Below are 19,851 nucleotides of genomic sequence, written 5' to 3'. Positions count from 1 at the left end.
GTGGAGACCATATATTACTATATTAGGTAGGGTAAAAATATAGATTTGTTTCTAAAGACAAAATTGGAAATGAAAAAGCTAGAAATCTCAATTTTTGTGGTTGGTTTGAAGCCACGTTTCGCATAACATTTTATTTAATTTTTACCCGTTTACCATTGATTTTACAGTTAAATGAACTTTTTAACTAAAAATACTTTTATACAGCATTATCAAACACACCCTAATCACTCGCGAGAAATCTTACTTAAACACTAAAGATGCAAAGGCCTCGACTAAATCATTAACACCAACAAATATTGGGTAAAATGTACAAATGCTCCCTTGACTATATAGTATTATTTTATTAAGTCCCTCGACTATTAAAAGTTACAAAATGGTCACCGACCATTCATTGTGTTCCAAACTAGTCCTTCTTCGTTAAAAAATTGATAACAATTTGAGTTGGATGTTAATCTATTGACTGAGATATGATAGTCGTTTGAGATTTTGAGATCAAGTTTTGTCGTATCTCAGTCAGCAGATTAAAGTTCAACTCAAACTATCATAATTTTTTTAACAAAAAGGATGAGTTTGAAACATAATGAATAGTTAGGTGATCATTTTGTAACTTTTAATGGTTGGGGACTAAAAAAGAAACATTCTATGGTTATGGACCATTTTATAACTTTTAATAGTTAAAGAACTTAATAAAGCAATATTCTATAGTCTGGGGACCATTTGTGTACTTTACCCAAAAATATTCTACCAAATGTTTCAAATTTAATACTTGTTTATACATGGGAAGACTAAGAGGACTTGGTATTTTACTCATGTTTAATATCTTATTTCACTAATTAAGACCATTAATCATCTTTTAAGATTGATATTAACAAAAACCCATTTATTCAATTATTACAAAATGATCGCTATAATATTATTATTAAGCATGGTCATCTCGGTAATTGCACATTCCCATGAGGATGGTTATGGGTCGGTCGGGTTTGGTCATCCTGATCCAACCCAATATATATATATATATATATCTTCTATCTAAATTTTGATCCGACCTAAATTTACAGATGACTTCATCTGATTCAAACTCAATCTAATTTTTTTGAGATAAAACTAAAACTTGACCTTATCTGAAATAAATATATTAATAAAAATATTATTTTTATTTAATAAAAATAAAATTTTAATTGAAAATTATTATATAAAAAATTATTATTATAATTATTTTTAAATATATAAGTTAAATTTACATTATTTTTCAGGTTGAATTGAATATTTTTCACCCTCAATTCATATCTAACTTAATTTAAACTAAAATTATCTTAAAAATTTAACCCTATCAAATCAAATCAATTAAAACTGGTCGGATTTGGTCTCGCGTCTATTCCTCTTCCCATCAATACTTTCCTCATATTCCAATTCCATGCCTAATTTTCACGCACTCTTCACAAAATAAAAATTGCCCTTTTAAAACCTCCTCTCCATTGAATTTTCTGCAGAAATTTTCATTTTTTTGGAAGAATTTGAGAATGTGAATCCTTGGAGTTGTTTGAAATCCATTGAAATCGTCACAACAATGGTTTATCCAACGAAAACAATCACCAACGATCCACTTTTCTCTTGCATCATCACTCTTTCCATGTTGATTCTTCTTTATTTTCCCCATAGATTCTCCCTCCTTTTCTCTCCGGTCCTCGTCTTGTCAGCTTCTCTCTTGCTTTCCCTACTTCGTTTCGGTGCATCACAGAGAATCCAAACGGAAAAAATAATAAAAGGAAGCGTGGCGAGAGTTGCAGAGCTTGAAGAAGAAGAAGAAGAGTCTGCACCGGTAGAGCTCAAATGGACAACATGCAAAAACGAGCCAAACCTTATAGTGCAGAGCTTCGAAGAAAGGTTCGTCGAATGGGACGTAAGAGCTCCGTTAGAGGTTATATACGAAGAATTCGAAGAAGGAGACGAAGAGGCGAAGGATCCGAATTTGAATTTGGATCCGACGCGTGGCATCGAGAGGTACCCGTCGTTAGCTCTTTACTACCCGGAATCGGATTCGGATAGTTCATCGGGAGAGGAAATGGACTTTCCGGCGATCGGTAAATGGGTTCCGTCGGTGAAGATGGGTTATCGATGGGAAGAGGAAGATAGAGAAGGGTTGATTGAGTTAGAACTCGACGAGAGAGAGGTTGATTTTCGTGGAGAAGATGATAATTTGATAGAGATTGATATTTCTTGAAGGGTTTTAGCTAATGCTAACGTTGCATTAATCAAATTAATCAAAAGGATTAAGCTTCTTTTATTGGAGTTTGGTGTACGATAATCACATAGAGCTTGAAAATATGTGAAATCGAAGCGGTTATTAAACGACGTTGGAGTGTTTAGATGATTACCGTTTTGTGTAATATCGGTGTTAAAGTACAATTAGTCCCTAAACCCGAGAGTTTTGATTGGGTGACATCAAGAGATTATTTATGTGCTCTTATTTTTCCTGTCTTTTCTTTTACAAGTCTTGAAAGTGTACCCAAGGAAATCATGGACATTGAGATGATCAAAAGAAGTAACATGGATTAAGAAAAACATGATGTGAAAACTACCTCTTAGTGTTTATTTAAATAATTAATTTAATTTTCAATATTTTATTTTAAGATAAAATAATTTATATTTAAATAAAATTCATTAATTGATCAATAATGTTAGTAGAGTTTTCTCTAGGTGCATGTTAGTAGAGCTAATTGTCGCCATGAGCTTTGACCTTGTTCGCTTGGATTTTGAGTTGCTGATGGACTGGGTTTTGTTTTGTTGGTGTTTGGGTAGTGTTTTTTTTCTTCTTCTTCTTTTTCTCATGTCTAATTCTTCTTCTAGTGAGCTTGATTGGAGGACGCTTTTCAAGGGCGTGGGGGATAATTTGCTGGATTACTTCCCGTTTGTGCCTTGCGATGGGTCTGTTAAAGTTCATCCCCTATCTGACGTGTTTGAGGAAGATGTTCGGGAATGGGAGCTTTCATTCGTTGGACAGTTGTCATGACAATCTTTTTCGCTCGACGAGGATTTGAGGAGTTTCTTGTTTGACGGAAATTAAAAATGTTTGAAAAAGATTAAACTCGTCATCGACTTTTGGAATTAGATAGGTTGAAAACCCAAGAAATCGCCCTTTTTAAATAATTTTAATAAAAAAATTAAAAAGACGTGAGTTCTGGGTTCGGGAGTCAATTACGTTCGGAAAAGATTAGCACCCCTATAACACTCCAAATCGGTACCGTCAATTATATTGTTGTCCTTATTATTAGAAATTTAAGAATTTGAATTAAATTCCTTTTATTCTTAAAATATTTTAAAAGAATTTTAGCGAAGAAAAAATATTATTATTATTATTATTATTATTTCTAATTAAAGAAGAAAGTAACTCTCTAGTTGTGTTAAGGAAATTATTTCATATTTTCAATCAAAATATTAGAAAAAATTCAGTTTTAAAAGAAGAAGAAAAAAACAAAATGTCTATTATTATTTTTAATTAATGAAGAAATTAACTCCCTAGTTGTGTTAAGGAAATTATTTCTTATGTTCTAATTGAAATAATGTTAGCATTTTTTATATTTTCAAAAATTAAGAAAAATATGAAATAATTTGTTTATTTTTAATTAACGAAGAAAGTAACTCCTAGTTGTGTTAAGGAAATTATTTCTTATGTTCTAATTGAAATAATGTTAGCATTTTCTGTATTTCCAAAAATTAAGAAAAATATGAAACGATTTGTTTATTTTTAATTAACGAAGAAAGTAACTCCCTAGTTGTGTTTAGGGAATCATTTCCCATCATTTTAATTACAAATGTTAAGAAAATGTCATTAAAGTTTTGATAAAAAAATAATAATTTTAGAAAAAAACTAAGAACTAAAAGCTTAATCGAATCACTGAGGAAAAAAGAATTAATAATTATTTTTAATTAATAAGACCTAATTTAACTTTCAGTAACCACTTGAAAAATATTTATTTGTTTACTAATATTAAAATTGAACGTCCATTTATGTTAGGAGCACTCATTTCAATATTAGAAAACAAACAAATATTTTTAATTAATCTCAATTATGCGTTAAAAATGAGTTTCTAATTTTTTAAAAGAAACTAAAAATGTTTAATTATAATCTAACTAGTCTAATTAACTAGATAAAAATAATCTAAATCCTAATGACTCTAATTAAATCTAATAAGTGACTAAAACTAAAGAACCTAAAATCTAAAGGCTTTAGCATATAATTAAACAAATGATCAAAATAGGAATTAAAAAAATAATGTATACATGCAATAAATAAACACATGGAACAATTTGAGGACGGAATTGCACTGAAAGAAAATTTAAAGTACACAAGTTGCAATTTGACGGTGACCGAAATAAAAGAAATGAAATGCCACATATCCAAACCAAAACATGGGTACAATAGGGGATTTATGAAGCAATTTTCCCAAAATTTATTTCTAATATAAAAGCCCAAATTTTAGGACAACACCTCATTTTCACCTAAAATTTTTTCTTCCTCTCCATATTCTCTCAACCGTTCCTCTCTCCTCTCTTCCATGTCATCTTTGTTCATCCTACATTCATACCAAAACTCATCTTATAACCTTGTTTGATCCAATACAAACACTAAGACTACCCCAAAACTTGTTCTTTCAAGACCAAACTCATATTTTTTCAAGAACAACATCCTTGTTCGTCCCCTTTTTCTTTATTTGATCCAAAATCAACATCAAAAAAGAACTCAAACTTGTTTTTTTTAAAAATCTACAACCCAAAATCCCAAAAACACCTCCACAAATCCTAAAGTGTTATTCCTTTATCCTAACACTAAACCATGTTGCAAGAGAAACCACTCATCTTCAACCTCCTAACTACCCGAAACCACCACCAAAATCCAATGTCCACCGACCGTCGACCTTCGACCGACCACCATACCGCCGCCGGCAACCACCAAGCACGACGGTGTTATCTTCAAAATCCTCCTTTTTTTCGAAATAAATAAAAGACCAAAGCAACAAACAAAGCTCACATTCGGTGCAAGCCTTCAAGCAAATCCCGAAGTTTCGACGATACTCCGACAAGGGTATACTTCTTACCCTTCACTTATTTTCCTCTTTTGCTTGAGTGTAGTTTATGCTTTGTTAATCCCTCTTGATTATGGTGTGATTAGTGTTCATTTATACTACCAAATGACCTTGGTTTGTTACTAAACCCACTCAAAGTTTGTTACAACCGTTTCTTCCAACAAACTTCATTTTTGAGATGCTATAAACTTCATTCTCACTTTATCTATTTTTATGATTTTTTGATGATTTTTCCAGTGTGAAATGACAACGACCGGAGCATGGAGGATGGTGAGGTGGCGTGTGATCATTATGAGAAGCTATCGACCACACACCAACAATGTTCCAGCGACGATGAAAGCTTTCTGATGATGATGTGGCACTCCAGTAGCCCTTGGATGTAGTCTTTATCAATGGTTCCAACTTTTTTGTGTTTCTTTCACTTGGATGAATGACATGTCATTTCTAGAAACTTGCACCCCCATAAGTACAATGGGCCCCTCTATTTAATGCATTGTCCTCATTTAAATTGAAAGTAAAAAATTTTCTCCCCTATTTCACACCAAGAAAATTAGGGTTTCTATCATTTTCACACAAAGTGGGCTTAAAACATGGGCTTTTAAATTTTTGTAAACAGGGTACTTGTAAATGGGCAACATATGCAATGTAATGGTTTTCTTTATTTACAAAATTGAGTCTATCATTCTATAAAATGAAAATGGACTAGCCTAGTAAACTTTATTATAGTAGTATATTATATTCTACCATGCAAAGTATATTGTAATTAATATGGATACTACATGCACATAAAAACATATTAACTAATATGTACATCAATATTATATAATATGAAAACCTTATATTTAATATGTAGTTAATGAAACAACTATACACTTAACACAAAAACTATATATCACTATTATATTCACAAAATCTATATACTAAAATTAAAACTATATTTATTCTACGAAAATTATATTAATACTCTATTTGATCAAAAAACTAAAACTATTTTTTTAAAACTATATACTAAATGTATATTTATAAAATCATAAAGCCCCTTAAAAATACCACCACTAACCAGATAAAATGGGTGATGACAACAGTTTATTGGACCTCCACTGAACTTTAGTGCTCTCCAAAAGATTGTAGGTATTATGTGGAGCAAATCGTCGATGACTAAGGTAAGCTTAGCTGGTTCACATTTATACATTTTTTTCTTTTGTTGGTGTTGGGTATTCTGTGGAGAAAATGGTCCCTGACATGTGCATAATAAACCTTTGATTCTTAAGAAATGGGTGTCAAATCTAGCAAAGCTTGATTTTAATCTTTTGAAGCTTCTGATTTGGATTTACCTCTTTAATGTTCCTTTAGAGTTGTTTTCTAGGCGTGGGCTTAATTATATTTCTAATGCTATTAGAGTGCCTCTTTGTATGGATTCTATCACTGAATTTAGACAGATATTAGAGTTTATGAAAGTTTACACAGAGGTGAGTGTTGATACAATGATCCCTAAATTTGTGAAAATGATTCTTTCAGATGGATATTTGGTGAAAAATAAGGTGGATGGAACTTGAAGACCTCCTTGTTGCCTAAGATGTGGGGGTTTTGGCCACTCTAATAGATTATACCCTGCCGCTCCTAAAGTTGATGATAAAGTGAAGTAGGTTTGGTAGGCTAAGGATATTTAGGAGAAGGCGATGGTTAACGAGGGTGTGTCCTCAGTAAACTTTCTTGCTGTGAAGGAAGTTATTCCTGATAGGAGTTTAACTATATTGGATTATGTGGTTATTGGGGATTTGGTGTCGATTGAAAGCGCTTCAGATGGAATTATCGTGGAAAAATCAGCTTTACAGGAGCTTCATTCTACACTAGGGGATGAAATTATTTTAAATTCTAGATCTGTTGTGGTTGATCATTTTATGAACTTGGTGGGTGCTACTGACTTGGGTGATGACTTTTACCCTTGATAGTTTTTGGTTCAATTGTGATATGTAAGCAGAAAATAAACAAGGGTGCAAAGAAGTTTGGTACTTCATCTCCTCTTTGTTCTAAACGATAGTTAATTTTTGGAACGTGGAGGGGTCAAACTATCCTTATAAGTAAAAGAATATGGTTCAAAGACTTACTTCTTTGAGAGTTGATGTTGTTTGTTTGTTTGAAACTAGTGTTAAAGTTCATAAAAGTCATGTTATTATTTCTAAGATGTTTGTTGATTTTGGTTTCTGTAGTAACCATGCTTATGCTGAGAATGGTATGATTTAGGTTTTGGGGAATAATCCCTTTTCTTTCACTATTTTGTTTTCTTCAACTCAAGTTTTCATTTAAAGGTTCCTTCTTGAACCTCAGTTTTGTGATTACTGTGATTTATGTTGATATAAGAGATTTGTGGGATAATTTAAGGAGTGTGGGGTAGGTTGGTAGTGCAATTCCTTGGTTGCTTGGAGAGGATTTAAATGTGATTGCTCACCTTTACAAGACCTCTTATTATGTTGTTAATGGCACTGAATTATAACTGCCATGAGAGCTAGCGGATTAAATGTAGGCTTTGTCTTTGTTTGATCATCTGTTTTTTGGTCATTTGGCTACTTGGTCTAACAAGCAGTCTGCTAATTTTTTGGCGCAAAATTTGGATAAGCATTAATTAATTCTTGTTGGTGTTCTCACTTTGCTGACTCATTTGTGAAGTTTCAAGTACTTGATGACTTGGATCACAATCTTACTACTGTGTGATTGAGGAATGACTCTATAGCTGTTATGACAAAGCCATTTAAATCCTTTAACTTTTGGACCCTGCAACCAAACTTTCTTGAAGTTGTGAAGAAATCTTGGGATCTTTCAATGCATGAAGATCCTAAGTAAATCTTTTTTTTAAACTAAAGAGATTTAAGTGTTGTTTGAAGTAGTTAAATAGTGACGTTTACTCTGATATATCACATAGAGTTTTTATGAAACAAAGGGAGTTAAAGGTGATTAATATTTTAAACCTCTCCCTTGGTGATAATTCTGGTTTTATGTTAAAGGAATGGTTGATTTGGGACTAGTTGGCAGATTTGGAGAAAGTCGAGGCTTTGTTTCTTTAATAGAAGGCCAAGATTAAATGGATTCAGGAGGGGATGTTGTTTCAAAAATTTTCCATTCTTTTGTGGTTGCTAAAAGGAAGAAAAATACTATTAGTACTCTTTTAGATGACCAGGGTATGACGTATGATACGTTTGATGGGATCTCTAGGGTGGTGATTGATTTTTATAGAAGGTCAAGATATATTTGCTGTTGGGGTTGAGGTTGATCGGAGTGTTGTATTGACAACATGAATTTTGTCTGAAATACGTGTTGTAGGTGTTGTTGTTCCTTGGCATAGGCTTATCTAGTTTCCTCTTCATATTCCTCGACATGCTAGCATGACTTGTTATCTTGGGTATGATTTTTACGAGGGATCATTTGTTGCGTTGGGGTATGGTGGTGGATAATGAGTGTGTTTTCTGTGGTTTCCCTGAGTCTCGTGATCATCTGCTTTTCTCTTGTATTTTCTCCTAGAGGATATGGGAGGGGGTGTTGGGGTTGTACAACATCCATCAACAGGTTGGGGATTGGAACTTTGTGTTGGGTTGGACATGCTCGATGTTGAAAGGTAAATCGTTGTTTTCTTACATATTAAAGATAACCTGAAGTACTCACTTATATTTTGTTTAGGTGGAAAGGAACTGCAGGATTTTTCAAGGGTGTGATTGTAACATCCTCACTACCGGGTTAGTGATCAAATTGTAAAGTTTCAGAATTTGGTGACTAGAGTAGAACCATGGATTAGTTCAATGATTTATTTGGAAATAAATCATAAAAGTTATTGGTAATTATTAAATGAAGTAAAGGGTAAAATAGTCAATTGACAAGGAAAGATATTTTCTCCCCTTTATTAGGAGATTAACACGTGGGGGAGAAGAAGATGAAAACTCTCTTCTTCTTCACTTGCTTTCTTCTTCTCCAACGTGCTCAAGCTAGGCAAAGGTGAGTTTCTTTATTTGTTGATTATTAGCTGAAATTTAAGGTTGAGTTTTGATTATTAGGTGATAATTAAGCATAAGAAGAGCTTAAATTATCTTGAAATAATAAGATGAAGAGAATAGATGGGATTAAAGAAAAGAGAGGAATAAGTGAAATCTTGAAAGAGGGTTCTTTAATGAGGTTTTTGAGTGAATTTGACTTGTCATCAATCTAATTAACATGTATGAAGTATTAGAATTGGATTTGTAACATGTTAAAATTTGGGTATGATTCTTGAATTTCTTAAGAAGAATAGGATATGGAGGTTAAAGAAGTGATTATTGAGTAGAAATGAGGGCAAAAATGTATATGTAAGTAAGGAATATGAAAGGGGATGAAATGTGAAGCATTTGAGTTGAATTAAATGGATTTTCGGGCTTAAAATGCAAATTCTGGGCAAAGTGTATTGATGCACATTGAATGTGCATCGATGCACTCTTTAAAGAAGAAACATCGAATGCAAATGGTGCATCGATGCATAAGGAGTGCATCGATGCATCCCTTTAAAATGAAAACATCGAAGGTAATTTGTGTATCGATGTATGGGTAGTGCATCGATGCACATGTTAAAGAATGCATCGATGCACTGTAGAATGCATCGATGCACTTCAAGGGGAAATTGAAATAGACATTTCTTCTGGTCTAAGAAATGATAGATTAGATTATAACAATGGGATACTGATATGTATCAATGTATAATTATGTAGATATCGAACAGGAACAAGTTCCAGGTTGTGTATCAAGTTAAGATTCGATCGGAAGAGAGGAAATCATAAAGTGGATTGAAACTTAGTGAGGCCAAGGTGAGTGCACATTATTTAGTATATGATGTTAAATGAAAAATAAGACTTATGATAAGTCTATTTCCAATAGTAAAATGCATGAATTCATAGAGGTATGTGTTTGTTATGATTTATATGTGAGCATGAGTATATGTGTTATTGATATGATTCTATGATCATAGGATGTAAATTATGTGATAAGTGATAAGTGACTATATGGAATTATATGAGAACAAGAGATGACAATGATTTACATGTCATATGAAAACCAGAGAAGTGTTATAAGCAAAGTGACATATATGTGATAAATGAATGATATGAAAAGTGAGATAAACAAAGTATGGTTGATATAGGGTAATATAAGAATAGCTCATAGGTTATATGATAAAGATGGAACCATATAGGAACATTAATTGAGTACTTGAATGTGACTAAGTGTGAATTGATATAAGTATGTGATATGAAGTTATGGGTATATGTGTTATATGTTACATGATATGACATGCGAGTTACATGAACAAATGAGAAAAGATATAAGTCATATGAAACGATCTACATGAATACATGCACTTGTGATACATGTGATATGATATGAGATATATGGTTACACATACATGTGGTATGTGACAGAAGAGAAATAACAAGTGATATGAAATGTTATAAATGATAATGCCCATGTTATGTGATATGAGAGCTAGGGGTATAGTTGGCATGCCAAGAGTCGAGGGTTTACCTATGTCTTTCGAGACATATGGACAGTTTACCTAGGTTCTTCGGGACCTATGAACAATTTACCTAGGTTCATCGGGACCTATGGACAGTTGCCGAGGTTCTTTATGACCTCTGGATAGTTACCGGGGTCTTTGTGACCTCTGGATAGTTCCTTCGGGACATTTATACGAGCTGTGGTGACATCATAGTGGTGCACAACCTCAATAGACTCACGTATCTACAGTTCCCACATGTGTACCATGGGCTAATAAAGAGATAATATTAATAAACTGGATATGATGATATGTTTATTTCCTTATGAAAGGTTATGTGTGATATATGATGGTACAAATGGTAATTATAAGATTATACGATAAAAGGAATCAATGATAGTGATAAGAATGAAGATGATGATATAATTGCTTGTGTGTTTGATTTACGATAGGATATATGTTTTACATGACATGATATATATATATATATATATATATATATGTTATATGGTATACGTGAGTACCTGTTAAGGTATATGTGAATGAGTATAATTGATTGACATGATGATATAATAACAAGTCTATCAGATATATAATATGGACATAAAAGATCATAGGAACAGGAGATAAGAGATATGAATGATAATAACAGTATATGAGTTGTAAGAAATGATTACTAGTAAATGTTTACATTATATGTTTATTGCCTCACTAAGTCATAAACTTAGCGTGTGATTGTTTCACACGTAGGTTACAGAAGTGAGAAGAGTAAAGAGTAATGTGGAGCAAGACAAGTCAGTTCCTCTTACCGAAGGTCAGATCAGAAGAAAGATGAATAATATGTATGTTAACAACTAAAGTTTTAGTTGGCATGTATTCAAAATAATGTATTGTATAAGCTCTGAATAGTTTTATAAACGTTTTGAATAAGTTATATGTTATAAAAAGTTTTAAATTATTCACTAATTTTGTACAAGCAAAAGTTTTGAAAAGTCAATGTGATACCTCAGACTCGGATTCGGGTCGGATATGAGTTGGGGGTGTTACAATGATAGATCCGTTGAGGTGGTTTTGAGTCAAATTAAAGAAGTGGTTAGTGTTAAGTTTAGTAAGAAGAGCATTGATAATGCTCAATTGTGTGCTGACTGGGGTATTTTGGCTTAGTTTGTAGGGTGAGACTGTCTTGTTATTGAAATCTGGTTGCGTTTTGTTGATTTGTAACAGTCTTAACTACTTTCTTTTGGGTAAAACAAGAAAAATTTATCCAAAAAATAATAATAATGTGATATGTTATATTAATAAAAAAGTTTACAAAAAAAATAATGATGTGGTATGACATATCAAATTAATATATTTATTTAATATTATATAAAAAATATAATATTTATGCTAAAATATAAATTAGGGGTTTTAAATTTTTAAACTATTTTTAAATCTCATCTTTAAAATTTATAACCTTAAACTTTAATATTGGTAAACTTTCTCATTATTGATGACCTTTATCATTGATGTTATTCATGTTGTTCGTTTTTACCCCTCCCTCTGACCTTCAATCAGTGTCAGGGGCATTAATGAAGGCAGGTGAGAGTGTGATTTTGCATACGACGGTGAAATGACAATTGAGAAGTAGAAGGCTACTCAGATTTTAGTTGGTGTCAGAGGTATCAATGGGGCATGCAATGGCACGATGTTGTAGACGACGTTGAAAGCGTTGTCAAGACGAGGCTCAATAGATGGCAACGAGGTTGCTAAGGTTTTTGAACTGATTTTAAGGGGGTGTTTGGATTGGGGGATGTGGGATTTCCATGGGAATGAAATCCACATTCCTCCGTTTGGTTAGCCCGGGAATCCCATTCCCGGTAATATAAGATTATCAATAGTGGATTTTTTGGGGTATATTACCGGGAGTGTCATTACCTCCTTTTTCTTAGGTATTGTTGGATTACAGGTGTTTTGGACTAAAATGTCCTTAATTTTTTTTTCTTTCAAAAATATCATTCTTCTGTCATTGAATAATAAAAATTATATGAAGGTTAAATTATAAATTTATTCTTAAACTATTTTAGATTTACAAAAAAGTCTATAATTAAAATTTTATATGAAGTTCAGGGGTTAAAAAAATTTACCCTTTCATTAAACCTTTTTATATTTTTAATTTTGTAAAAAAATTATATAAATTTTATGAATTTAATTTTTTTAAAGAAAATATATAAATATTTTCCAACTTGTTAAAAAAACAAATATATAATAAGGACAATTTGGTTAAATATACATTCCAATAATCTTTTATTCTTTTAACCAAACATGGTAATCTTACATTGGTGCTTAACCAACCAAACACAAAATACAACATTCCCAATAATCTTATTCCCTGATAATCTTACATTCTCACTGGTAATCTTACATTCCGTGAACCAAACGCACCCTAAGAGTTCGACGACGAGACTGCTTAGATTTTTATCGACAACAAACAATTTACCCTCAATATATATTTTAATATAAGTATTATATTTTGTCATAGAATACTAAATCAGTCGGTTGATAATTCCTAACTTAGATTCGGATTCGATTAATTTTATTTAATTTAATTTATTTCATTCACAATATTAATATTTAAATTCATAGATTTTCTTAAATAATTTAACATCTCATCTTATTATTATTGATATATATATTAAATAAAATATTCATTGCGAATAATAATAATTAATCTCATTATTTCGAGTACTCCTTCAATATACAAACGACTAACCACATAATACAACATATGGCCCAATTCAAATAGTATGATCAACGGGCCTAATAAAAGTACGGCCCAGTGTTGACTAATTCTCTTAACTAAGCCGTGGTCAAAACCAAAATCTCGTCACACGTGTGTCCTTTAGCCTGCTTCCCAAGTTATTGCATGGCAAATAGTAACTGCCAAACAGAAACGATTCCCATTTTCTCTCCTTCGCCAACTCTTCGTTTCCATTGCTGCTGCTGATCTAAGGAACTAAGAAAATGAGAAGCTTCAATTTCTTCGGTAGATTTTATAGCGCTTTCCATGACTATCCTTCTCTTTCCAAAATCATAGCCGTCTCTACAGTCAGGTGCTATGCTGTGCTCAAATCATTTTTACGAATCTGTTGTTTTATTTTATTTTATTTAGTTCTCCGTGTTATTTCTTCGAAGCGCATGCAGCATGCACTCCTTTTTTTGTTTTATTTGAGATTTCTGGAATCCAGTAAGCATTGATTTATTCGTGTTCTCATTGCTTTCATTGTGAGTAAATTCACTCTGCAATTTTCTAACTGGTCTATTATCGGTGAGTAGATTTGATATATTCGTGATTTAAATGCGTGAAAGTTTGGATTTCTTTAAATGCTTCTGTCAAAACTCGTAAAATTGAGCAACTCTACTTGGAGTACTAGGAAATGTCGTTTCTAAATCGTCGTCGTTTGTAGAGTCAGGTCCTCTGCGCTATTCAATCACAATTTCTATATATAATTGTATTTTATGAATATACGTTTTTATTTTATTTGAATTACTTTGTTTTGTTCGTCTTTTTTAAAGATCGTGCAAAGTGCACGTCTTTTCTCTTATTTTGGTTGCAATTCCTTGTATCGTTAAAGCATTGATTTCTTCATGTTCTCATTGCTTTCACTGTGAGTAAATTATCTCATGCATTTTTCTCGGATCTATCTTGATTGCCAGTGAGTTGATTTGATATTCAAGATGAAAATGCATAAAAGTTTGGATTTCCTTAAATGCTCAGTCAAAATAGTTTTAATGATTTGTCGAGAGAGAATTTGTAGTGATTAGTGAATAACATGAACTGAGATCTAAGCTCTTCATTTTTTGCTGAGACTAGTGCTATCGTAATAATCTAAATTAGCAAAATGTAGGTGAGTAGAAAGATGATCTTCATGGTTCTCGTTTTGTCTTTGAGCTAAGCCTGTGTTTCTTGCGTAGTGGCGGGAGCCTTATAGCTTATGCCGAGGCAAACACAAACAATGGCAATAGAGGCCATGTTGCTCATGCTGATGCAATCACATCAAATAGTATTGCCCATGCTGATGCAAACACGTCCAAGAAGAAAAAAGTGGTGGTGCTCGGAACTGGTTGGGCAGGAATAAGTTTCTTGAAGAATCTCAATAACCCTACTTACGAGGTGAAAGTTGTATCTCCTCGTAATTTCTTCGTCTTTACCCCATTGCTACCTAGTGTTACTTGCGGTAAGGTAGAACCTCGAAGCATTGTTGAGCCAATTCGCAACATCATCAGAAAGGTAACACATTGGACTGAAAATAAGATGACCTATAATGTGACATCCATTATAAAATAATGCTGAAGATTGTTTTCTTCTCATGATTGAGCAGAAAAATCTTGACTTCAGTTATTGTGAAGCTGAATGTACTAGGATAGACCCAGCAAATAAGAAAATTTACTGTCGTGCATCTCGTACCTCTATAAATACCAATTCAAAGCAGGGAGAAGAGTTTGCAGTAAGCTACGACTACCTTATTATAGGTGTGGGAGCTCAGGTTAACACCTTCAATACTCCAGGTGTCGAGGGAAATTGTCATTTCTTAAAGGTGAACATTTTTTTTATTGAATTGTATTATGTTCAACTACTCACTCCTGGAGTTTTGTTTTTTTTCCTTCTAAAAATTTTACATCCCACTAGATGCCCCGTCTCTGTATACTTTGGGAAATTGATGCCTGCTTTTGGCAATGGTAAAACATGTCAATACGAACCATTTCCAGTCCCTTATACCCATATTTTTTTCTCTTTTCCTTTCATTGTTGAGCATCATGATTCGTCGAACAGGAAATTGAGGATGCTCAGAAGATTCGAAGGAATGTCATCGAGTCATTTGAGAAGGCAAGCCTACCAAACTTAACTGAGGAGGAGAGAAAGAAAATCCTTCACTTTGTAGTTGTTGGTGGTGGTCCTACAGGTGTGGAATTTTCTGGTGAACTTCATGATTTTGTCAATCAGGATGTGGTCAAACTATATCCAATGGTCCAACACTTGGTGAAAATAACAGTTATTGAGGCCACAGATCATGTTTTGAACATGTAAGAATGCGGATGTTTAAATTCCTCAGTTACGAATAACTAGTACTAAGTTGAGAAGCTTTAGGTTCTGGATTCTTTACATTCAAAGTTTGAGACATTATTGTTTTCAAATTTCAGGTTTGACAAAAGAATCACAAAGTTTGCTGAAAGCAAATTTCTAAGAGATGACATTGATGTGAAACTAGGCTCAATGGTTACAAAAATAAGTGAGAATGAAATTTCTACAAGAGCAAAAGGTAGTGACAAAACAACTTCTATGCCATATGGAATGGTTCTCTGGTCAACTGGAATTGGGCAACGTCCTCTCATAAGGGAATTTATGAAGCAAATTGGTCAGGTGAATTACCTTTGGACCTAGGAACTCATCTCATTAACTGTCTTTTCATTCATGCATGCAAATTAGTTTTCACCCTTCCAATTATATTCATTGAATGGGAACAGGGTAATAGGCGTGCTCTAGCGACTGACGAATGGCTGCGAGTCGAGGGGTGTGATAACATTTATGCACTTGGTGACTGTGCAACTATTAACCAACGGAAAGTCGTGGTAACTATTTGCTAAACTCTGCTATTCATTGTGAACTTTTGTTTACTGCAATTACTTAAACTTCTTCTTTTCCTTCTACAATCCAACACATTTAGGAAGATATAGCTGAAATAATTAAAAGGGCAGACAAAGACAACTCGGGAACACTAAAGGTGAAAGAATTTCGAGATATCATGAAGGATATTATTGCAAGATATCCTCAAGTGAAGCTCTATATGGAGAGCAAACGAGTGCGGGACTTTGTTGATATTTTGACCGAAGCCAAAGGAAATGCTGCAAAAGAAACCATTGAGCTGAGTATAGAAGAATTTAAATCTGCTCTTTCTGTAGCTGATTCTAAGATGAAGAATCTTCCTGCAACTGCGCAGGTAATCATTCTACTTTATTTACAGCGGAGTAGAGCTAATAAGTTATTTTTGTGACCACAACTAATTACACAACAACCCTTTGCCAATGATTCAGGTTGCAAATCAACAAGGTGCCTATCTTGCTAAGTGCTTCAACCGTATGGAAGAGTGTGAAAAGAATCCCGAAGGTCCGCCTAGGTTCAGGGGAACAGGTCGCCATCGTTTCCAGCCCTTTAGGTACAAACTGAACTTCTATCGCTGCTTCTTTCTTTCTTGGTGTTATCAAATTTATGGCTTTAATAATACATTTTCACATTTAATGCTTGTAATTTGATTCAAAAGCATACTATTAGCTTGTTCAGGAACATTTCTAGTGATGAGATCATTCAATCTTCCGTTCGACATACCTAGTGAATAGGGATGTGCATTTTTCGGTTAAAACCGAACTACTCTTACCATAAACACTGGTGGTCTTACAGGTACAGGCACTTGGGACAATTTGCTCCTTTGGGAGGAGAGAAAACAGCTGCACAACTTCCTGGTGATTGGGTCTCTATTGGACACAGCTCTCAGTGGCTCTGGTACTCTATCTATGCGAGGTACTAATCAGTTTCTACACCAACCATTTTCGCTTCCATAGGCCTGAAATTCATTTCTTGCTTAGAAATTGAATTGGTTAGCCAGAACGTATCATAAAAACTTAATTTTAGAGGCTATAAAAAGTCTAAATTTACTTCTTTCCTTTAAATCCAGCAAGCAAGTAAGCTGGCGCACAAGAGCATTGGTGGTCTCGGACTGGATCCGGCGTTTTATTTTTGGGAGAGATGCCAGTGGCATTTAAGGTAACTAACGGGTCTGTCGGTTTAGTATTTGGCGGTGTTGCTACATAAAACATAGTGGAATGAAGCAGAAAACATCGTTTTCTTCCTCACCCTTCCACCAGTTGATTTAATAATCATTGTTCCACTCCAGGGCTCTGGTCCCTTGGCAGTGTTTTTCCAAAACTTGGGAATTAATTGACTCAATCTTTACCTAGGGAAATAATGCAAGTTCTCTCTCGATCGTTTTACTAAGTAATGTACTTATCTGAATTTTTAGATATATCTTTTCCGAGCTTAGTCATTGTGTGTGCATGTTTTAGAATTTCTTAGCCGTTGAAGTAATGGGTATTAGAAAATCCGTGGAACCATCTGACATGTCATCTAAAATAATTCTTTTCAATGTTTATGAATCTTTTTAAAAAAAATTCTATCTTAAATATACCTTTACAAAACACACATCTTCGCACAAACTTTGAGTGCAACTTATAGTGACAAAAATTCAAACCTTAAGGACTTTTCAGTCTAGATTATGTATCATGGTTTGATTGGTCCGGATGTGAGATTATTGATGTACCATCAACTTTTGATCTCAAATATTGTCTCTCAGTTCCAAAGTGGTATTAGATTTAATGGCGGGGTTGAGATTATGAGATTTTGAGGTCTCAAAGTTTAAGATTTGTTGTGTGTATATATTTGTGCGTGTGTGGGTTCAGGACGATCTATATTATTCTAAGATTTAATCCGATTATATTTTAATGATTATTTTTTTGTTATGTATAAATTTGATTCTTATTTAGTATGTTGGAATGATATACTAAATTTTTTAAATAAGATTATATATTCGAATTTTGACGTTATGAATGGAGTAAATTGGATTGAGAGGATTACCCTCATAATGAGTCTCTGTGATGGATGAGTCTATCACATCCGACAAACACCGATAAACATCATTAACGATAAATATTACTAATTTAATTTATAAAATTTTAAAATTATAAAGTATTCAATGTATAATTATAAAATAGTTAAAAATTTAAACGTAAATTATTTAAAATAAAATATTAATTACATTATTTTAAATAATAATTAGATCAATATAAACCCCTTAACTAAAAAATTCTTTTTTTTTTTACTTTGAAATCGTCGCTGCTGCCCCTTTTCTCTGTCTGGTTCTGACATGGCCACACTTTCTTTTTGTTTTTCCTTTGGTTTATTGTTGTTGATGAACTTCTTTGCATGTTGTTGCCACTGTCGTGATTCCTGATTTGTTCTTTTCCTAGACATCATAAAATACCACCACTCTTCATGTTTCGTACGCATTTCTAGAAGTTGTTGCATACCTCGGTCTCTCGTCTGCTACAATCACTTTATCCTTTAAAGTTTACAGACCATAATTAGTTCAAAATTAAGTGAAAGAAGTTTTCCTTTAATTAAGTTAATCATGTAATTAATCCATGGTGGGAAACTCTGAACGTCAGATGCTGAGATGTAAAAGAAAATGGATCCTCTCTCCCACTGATGAAAATGACGAAAACAAAACAACTTTTAGGATTTTTTAATTTAAGGGTTAATATTTCACATCTGCTAACTCAGCAAGAAAGAGAGACAACATAGGAATGATCGATTCTCAAGAACCTAACTCCGTAAAAAACCATTGTATTCAAATCCTAACGAAAACATATCTAAATCTGTTGTTGCATCGAAGTTTGAAGCAATTAATAACCAAAACTATCCATAACAAATAAAAGCTAAAGAAAGAATTGGAATCATCATCATCAAAAGTCCTACAATCACGTTAAAATGTCGATAATTTTCCGGTTATTTTGTCCACCCAAAAACTGCCACGTGTATTCTCCCCACTCAAGTTGGCCTTTGCCATGTTTTTTCCTAGAGTACTAGTAAGTAGCAAGTCTTGCTACGAGAGGGAGAGGGAGAGGGAGAGGGAGAGGGAGAGGGAGAGAAGGTATAAAGATTGGACAATGATGTGATCCGTTTGAAGGAACAAAGGATGGCCTGCAAGAACGTGGGTTTTCTTAATCTTTGGGGGACATAAACGACTCACTGTCTTAATCCCATTCAAAATACATAATAGAAATATTGTAATTTTACGAATTTTTTAATTTATTTATATTAAATTTATTAACCAATTTATTTAAATAAGATATTATAAAATTTATTACGAGAACAGATCTTTTCTAACTTAGTTTACTATATTTCTTTTCTAACTTAGTTTACTATATTTATAGTATCATAATTTAAATCTGTAACTAATTAGACTAATTGATTATTAATAGCAGAAATGACTTATAAATCGGTATTAATATTTCGCACCTATATAAAAAGTTAGCGTTGAAATAAGTGACTTAAAATGTAAATTATCCACTAAATTAATACTGTAAATGAATATTATTTTTAATTTAAGATTTGAACCGTTTATGTGTGTATATTGTTAATAATTAAAAATGATTTTGAATAAATATTAT

The 19,851-nt window shown here is 33.0% G+C and overlaps 2 protein-coding genes across 2 annotated transcripts; both read left to right on the top strand.

Annotated features, from left to right (window-relative positions):
- Nucleotides 1–1,567: 1,567 nt before the first annotated feature.
- LOC120137050 lies at nucleotides 1,568–2,221 on the top strand. Its single transcript, XM_039152921.1, has one exon. The coding sequence runs from the start codon at nucleotides 1,568–1,570 to the stop codon at nucleotides 2,219–2,221; it is 654 nt and encodes a 217-aa protein (XP_039008852.1).
- An 11,303-nt stretch (nucleotides 2,222–13,524) lies between these two features.
- On the top strand, nucleotides 13,525–17,537 carry LOC120137059 (external alternative NAD(P)H-ubiquinone oxidoreductase B2, mitochondrial-like). Its single transcript, XM_039152924.1, has 10 exons — nucleotides 13,525–13,682; nucleotides 14,545–14,860; nucleotides 14,952–15,167; nucleotides 15,404–15,654; nucleotides 15,772–15,991; nucleotides 16,096–16,200; nucleotides 16,296–16,568; nucleotides 16,663–16,784; nucleotides 17,027–17,146; nucleotides 17,301–17,537. The coding sequence occupies exons 1-10, from the start codon at nucleotides 13,594–13,596 to the stop codon at nucleotides 17,386–17,388; spliced, it is 1,800 nt and encodes a 599-aa protein (XP_039008855.1). The 5' UTR covers nucleotides 13,525–13,593; the 3' UTR covers nucleotides 17,389–17,537.
- Nucleotides 17,538–19,851: the final 2,314 nt, after the last annotated feature.

This window comes from Hibiscus syriacus, unplaced genomic scaffold (assembly GCF_006381635.1).
Source record: "Hibiscus syriacus cultivar Baekdansim isolate YM2019G1 unplaced genomic scaffold, ASM638163v2 tig00001947_pilon, whole genome shotgun sequence".
NCBI lineage: Eukaryota > Viridiplantae > Streptophyta > Magnoliopsida > Malvales > Malvaceae > Hibiscus > Hibiscus syriacus.
The sequence above is the reverse complement of the archived record's forward strand: the minus strand, read 5'-3'. Positions and strand labels throughout refer to the sequence as shown.

Bases quoted from the DNA above. Each gene is read 5' to 3' on its own strand.
- LOC120137050 (XM_039152921.1), top strand. From the start codon at position 1,568: ATGGTTTATCCAACGAAAACAATCACCAACGATCCACTTTTCTCTTGC.
- LOC120137059 (XM_039152924.1), top strand. From the start codon at position 13,594: ATGAGAAGCTTCAATTTCTTCGGTAGATTTTATAGCGCTTTCCATGAC. The intron at 14,861-14,951 runs GTAACACATTGG...ATGATTGAGCAG, and splicing joins TTCGCAACATCATCAGAAAG to AAAAATCTTGACTTCAGTTA. The intron at 16,785-17,026 runs GTACAAACTGAA...GTGGTCTTACAG, and splicing joins CATCGTTTCCAGCCCTTTAG to GTACAGGCACTTGGGACAAT.